This window comes from Lethenteron reissneri, chromosome 51, assembly GCF_015708825.2.
Source record: "Lethenteron reissneri isolate LAM-NWPU_2019-01 chromosome 51, ASM1570882v1, whole genome shotgun sequence".
Taxonomy (NCBI): domain Eukaryota; kingdom Metazoa; phylum Chordata; class Hyperoartia; order Petromyzontiformes; family Petromyzontidae; genus Lethenteron; species Lethenteron reissneri.
The window spans coordinates 5,887,755-5,893,024 of NC_083829.1; the positions used below are offsets into that span (position 1 = coordinate 5,887,755).

At 52.0% G+C, this 5,270-nt stretch overlaps 1 protein-coding gene across 1 annotated transcript; it reads right to left on the reverse strand.

Moving 5' to 3' along the window:
• Nucleotides 1-2,852: 2,852 nt before the first annotated feature.
• LOC133355500 (myb-like protein I) lies at nt 2,853-3,897 on the reverse strand (the record flags this gene model as incomplete). The annotated part of the gene is made up of 2 exons (XM_061572824.1): nt 2,853-3,178; nt 3,213-3,897. Coding segments are annotated over 2 exons (1,011 nt in total), but the record flags the coding sequence as incomplete, so codon positions are not given.
• Between the last annotated feature and the right edge of the window lie 1,373 nt (nt 3,898-5,270).

Below are 5,270 nucleotides of genomic sequence, written 5' to 3' on the forward strand. Positions count from 1 at the left end.
TACCATGAACACCTGCAGTGATACACACCTACCATGAACATCTGCAGTGATACACACCTACCAGGAACACCTGCAGTGATACACACCTACCATGAACACCTGCAGTGATACACACCTACCATGAATACCTGCAGTGATACACACCTACCATGAACACCTGCAGTGATACACACCTACCATGAACACCTGCAGTGATACACACCTACCATGAACACCTGCAGTGATACACACCTACCATGAACACCTGCAGTGATACACACCTACCATGAACACCTGCAGTGATACACACCTACCATGAACACCTGCAGTGATACACACCGACCATGAACATCTCCAGTGATACACACCTACCATGAACACCTGCAGTGATACACACCTTCCATGAACACCTGCAGTGATACACACCTACCATGAACACCTGCAGTGATACACACCTACCATGAACGCCTGCAGTGATACACACCTACCATGAACATCTGCAGTGATACACACCTACCATGAACGCCTGCAGTGATACACACCTACCATGAACACCTGCAGTGATACACACCTACCATGAACACCTGCAGTGATACACACCTACCATGAACACCTGCAGTGATACACACCTACCATGAACACCTGCAGTGATACACACCGACCATGAACATCTCCAGTGATACACACCTACCATGAACACCTGCAGTGATACACACCTTCCATGAACACCTGCAGTGATACACACCTACGATGAACATCTGCAGTGATACACACCTACGATGAACATCTGCAGTGATACACACCTACCATGAACACCTGCAGTGATACACACCTACCATGAACACCTGCAGTGATACACACCTACCATGAACATCTGCAGTGATACACACCTACCATGAACACCTGCAGTGATACACACCTACCATGAACACCTGCAGTGATACACACCTACCATGAACACCTGCAGTGATACACACCTACCATGAACACCTGCAGTGATACACACCTACCATGAACACCTGCAGTGATACACACCTACCATGAACACCTGCAGTGATACACACCTACCATGAACACCTGCAGTGATACACACCTACCATGAACACCCGCAGTGATACACACCTACCATGAACACCTGCAGTGATAAACACCTACCATGAACATCTGCGAGGTCTCGACTTAAAACTTTCGTGACTGCAGGTGTTCATATTCTTTGGTTCTTTCGGAAAAGTCACGTATATAGATAGGTAGGAAAATAAGAAAAAAAATTTGTATCATTTATTTATTTTTTTATTATTTTTATTCACTTAATTTTTTATTCTAATTTTTCTGTCTACGTCACTTTACCGAAAGAACCAAAGAATGTGAACACCTGCTATGTCACCTGCTATGTCACCCGCTATGTCACCCGCTATAAACACCTGCGATGAATACCCGGGATGAACGAATGCGACCCGGTGCTGTTGAGGCAGTAGCGAGTGTTGGTGGATCACGCACAGAAGGTGGTGGTGGTGGTGATGGTAGTGGTGATGGTGGTGGTGGTGATGATGGTGGTGGTGGTGATGGTGGTGGTGATGGTGGTGGTGGTGGTGATGGTGGTGGTGGTGATGGTGGTGGTGATGGTGGTGGTGGTGGTTGTGGTGGTGATGGTGATGGTGGTGGTGATGGTGGTGGTGATGGTGGTGGTGATGATGATGATGGTGATGGTGGTGGGGATGGTGGTGGTGATGGTGGTGGTGGTGATGGTGGTGGTGGTGATGGTGGTGGTGATGGTGGTGGTGGTGATGATGATGGTGATGGTGGTGGGGATGGTGGTGGTGATGGTGGTGGTGATGGTGGTGGTGGTGATGATGTGATAGGCGCATTCCTGTGGATGTCGAGGAAGAGACGCGTGGAGGAGGCGCAACAGCAAACGCGAGTTCCTCCACCTGCTCCATCTGTGAGAGAGAGGGAGATGGCAGAGCGTGAAATATTTCGTGAAATATTTCGTTTAAACAGGGGGGGGGGGGGGGGGGCACATAAAGCAAAGCATTGAAAAACAAAAAACCCGAAATGATGAACGAAGCAAAGTGCCGACTACACCCAGCATCATCTTGTTCTCTCTCATCGTCAAAAAGAGAGAGAGAGAGAGCGAAGAAGTGAGGGTGATGATTAGAGGGGTGAGTGGTGGAGAGGGGTGAGTGTGAGGATCAAGGGGTGAGTGAGTGAGTGAGGTATGAGGCCACGTGTTTGTGACGAGGTGGTGGCTTGACCCCAACCCACAACCCACTCACGTGTCACCAGACACAAACCATGCTCACCACCCACACACACACGTTACACAAAGACAAAGATCCCCCGTATACCCCTAACAGACTGTAGGGGCAAGTGCCGTTAGCGAGTAGCACCTATGAGGGGGTGGGTAGCCAGCGCCACGCCCGGCCGCCTTTGTCTCCCCAGTGGCGATGTTGACGCACCGCACAAGGTACTCATGTTGAGGCTGAGTCGACCTAGGCGAGGCCCAGGACCGGTTCAAATAATCGTCACTGGGTGTTGGCCGTGAGCGAGAATCGAACCCGGTTCGCTAAGTTCATAGCGCAGCGTAGCGCTAACCGCTGCACCACCGCTCCCCCCCACTCTTACAAAGACAAAGATCCCCCCCTGCCCGTGTAGCCTCGACAGACTGTTGGGTCAAGTGCTGCGAGCGAGTCGCACCCATGAAGGCCGGCGCCGACAGAAACCGCGCGCGGCCGCCTTTGTCTCCCCTCGTGTACGCCACTGTGTGTCGTCACGGCCCTTCTCCACCCGACAAAGACAACCAACGAAGTGGTCACGTGGGCCACCAAGGCCAATTTATTGCAGCAGCAGCGGTGGTGGTGGTGGTGGTGTTGTTGTTGGTGTTGTTGTTGTTGATGTTGGTGTTGTTGTTGTTGGTGTTGTTGGTGTTGTTGGTGTTGTTGATGTTGGTGTTGTTGGTGTTGATGTTGGTGTTGTTGTTGGTGTTGTTGTTGTTGTTGGTGATGTTGTTGTTGGTGTTGTTGTTGTTGTTGGTGTTGGTGTTGTTGTTGTTGGTGTTGTTGGTGTTGTTGATGTTGGTGTTGTTGGTGTTGTTGGTGTTGTTGTTGGTGTTGTTGTTGTTGGTGTTTTTGGTGTTGATGTTGGTGTTGTTGTTGTTGGTGATGTTGTTGGTGTTGGTGTTGTTGGTGTTGTTGTTGTTGGTGTTGTTGGTGTTGTTGTTGTTGTTCAGGTGTTATTGTTGTTGGTGTTGGTGTTGTTGTTGTTGGTGTTGTTGTTGTTGATGTTGGTGTTGTTGTTGTTGGTGTTGTTGGTGTTGTTGATGTTGGTGTTGTTGGTGTTGATGTTGGTGTTGTTGTTGTTGGAGTTGTTGTTGTTGGTGTTGTTGTTGGTGTTGTTGTTGTTGGTGATGTTGTTGGTGTTGTTGTTGTTGGTGTTGTTGGTGTTGTTGTTGTTGGTGATGTTGTTGGTGTTGGTGTTGTTGGTGATGTTGTTGGTGTTGTTGTTGTTGGTGTTGTTGTTGTTGTTGATGTTGTTGGTGTTGGTGTTGTTGGTGTTAATGTTGTTGGTGTTGTTGGTGTTGTTGATGTTGGTGTTGTTGGTGTTGTTGTTGTTGGTGTTGATGTTGGTGTTGTTGTTGTTGGTGTTGTTGTTGGTGATGTTGTTGGTGTTGTTGTTGTTGGTGTTGTTGTTGGTGTTGTTGTTGTTGGTGTTGTTGGTGTTGATGTTGGTGTTGTTGTTGGTGATGTTGTTGGTGTTGTTGTTGGTGGTGATGTTGTTGGTGTTGTTGTTGTTGTTGATGTTGTTGGTGTTGTTGTTGTTGGTGTTGTTGTTGTTGGTGTTGTTGGTGATGTTGTTGTTGGTGTTGTTGTTGTTGTTGGTGATGTTGTTGGTGTTGTTGTTGGTGTTGTTGTTTTTGGTGTTGTTGTTGATGCTGGATGGGTAGTTCGACGTTTCGCGGGTAGTTACAACCAACATCATCGGGCAGTTGAGTTTATTGGTGATGATTGCGATGATGATGATGAATGAATGGTAATGATAATAGTAATACTTTACTATGATGAATACGTATGGCCGTGTTGATGTTGATGATGATGGACAATGGTAAAGAATAAAAAGGTGATGATGATGCTTATATTAATGTCAGATTGCAATAACAATCCCTGTAACAATTCGCACTCACTGATGGCGATGTTGATGTTTATCCTGAATAATAATGCACCCTCATTACCGGGAGCACGACCACCACCATCAGCATCATCATCAGCAGCATCAGCAGAGGCGACAGTGAGACAATAGCGGCACGGGCGCGCGCATTCCGCGTGCCCGTCGTGGAACGCCAAACAAACGAACGCGCGCGCACAGCTGAGTCGGCTCTGCTGTGCCGGAGATTAGAATCACGAATTGAACTCGCGTCGTGATTACCCCCCACGTGCCCCCCCCCACGTGCCCCCCCCCCCCACCACGTGCCCCCCCCCCCCCCCACGTGCCCCCCCCCACCACCCCGCCCCCACCGTCCCCCACCACCCGGCCCCCCCGTCCAAAACCACCTCGCCCCCTCCCACCCACCACTTCGACCCCCCCCCCCCGGCCCCCACCACCCCGCCCCCCCGTCCCCCACCACCCCGCCCCCCACTACCCCGCCCCCCCGTCCAACACCACCCCGCCCCCCCCCCCACCACCCACCACTTAGACCCCCCGCCCCCCACTACCCCGCCCCCCCCCCCGTTCCGCCCCACCCCGCTCACCCCCCACCATCCGCCCCCCGTCCACCACCCCCCGCCCCCCACCACCACGCCCCCCCCCGCTCCCACCCCCCCCCACCCCCTACCACCCTGCCCCCCCCAGCCCCCCACCACCCGCCCCCCACCACATCGTCATCGCCGTGATGACGTCTCCATCTTCGTATTTGTGGATGGGGCCATCGCGTCGTTACGGTCCGTTCTGGGTGACCTACAAAGCGGTGAGGGGCCTCCCCTGGGTGGACTCAGCCTCAAATGAGTACCTGGGGTGCGGTGTGTAAAAACATCGCCACTCAGGGAGACAAAGGCGGCCGGGCGTGGTGTTGGCCACCCATCACCTCGTGTGCCGTGCCGGCCTTCATAGGTGCTAACCGTTGCGCCACCGCTCGCACTCGCACGCCCATATCGAGTTCATCAGCAACCATCGGAGGCCATCAGTCACCATGAGACAACCCCCACCCACCCCACCGTGACACCATCGCTAACCCCACCACCACCACTCATCGCAGCGCCACGAACATGGGCGCACATTCCAAACCCTCGCCCGGAGTTGAA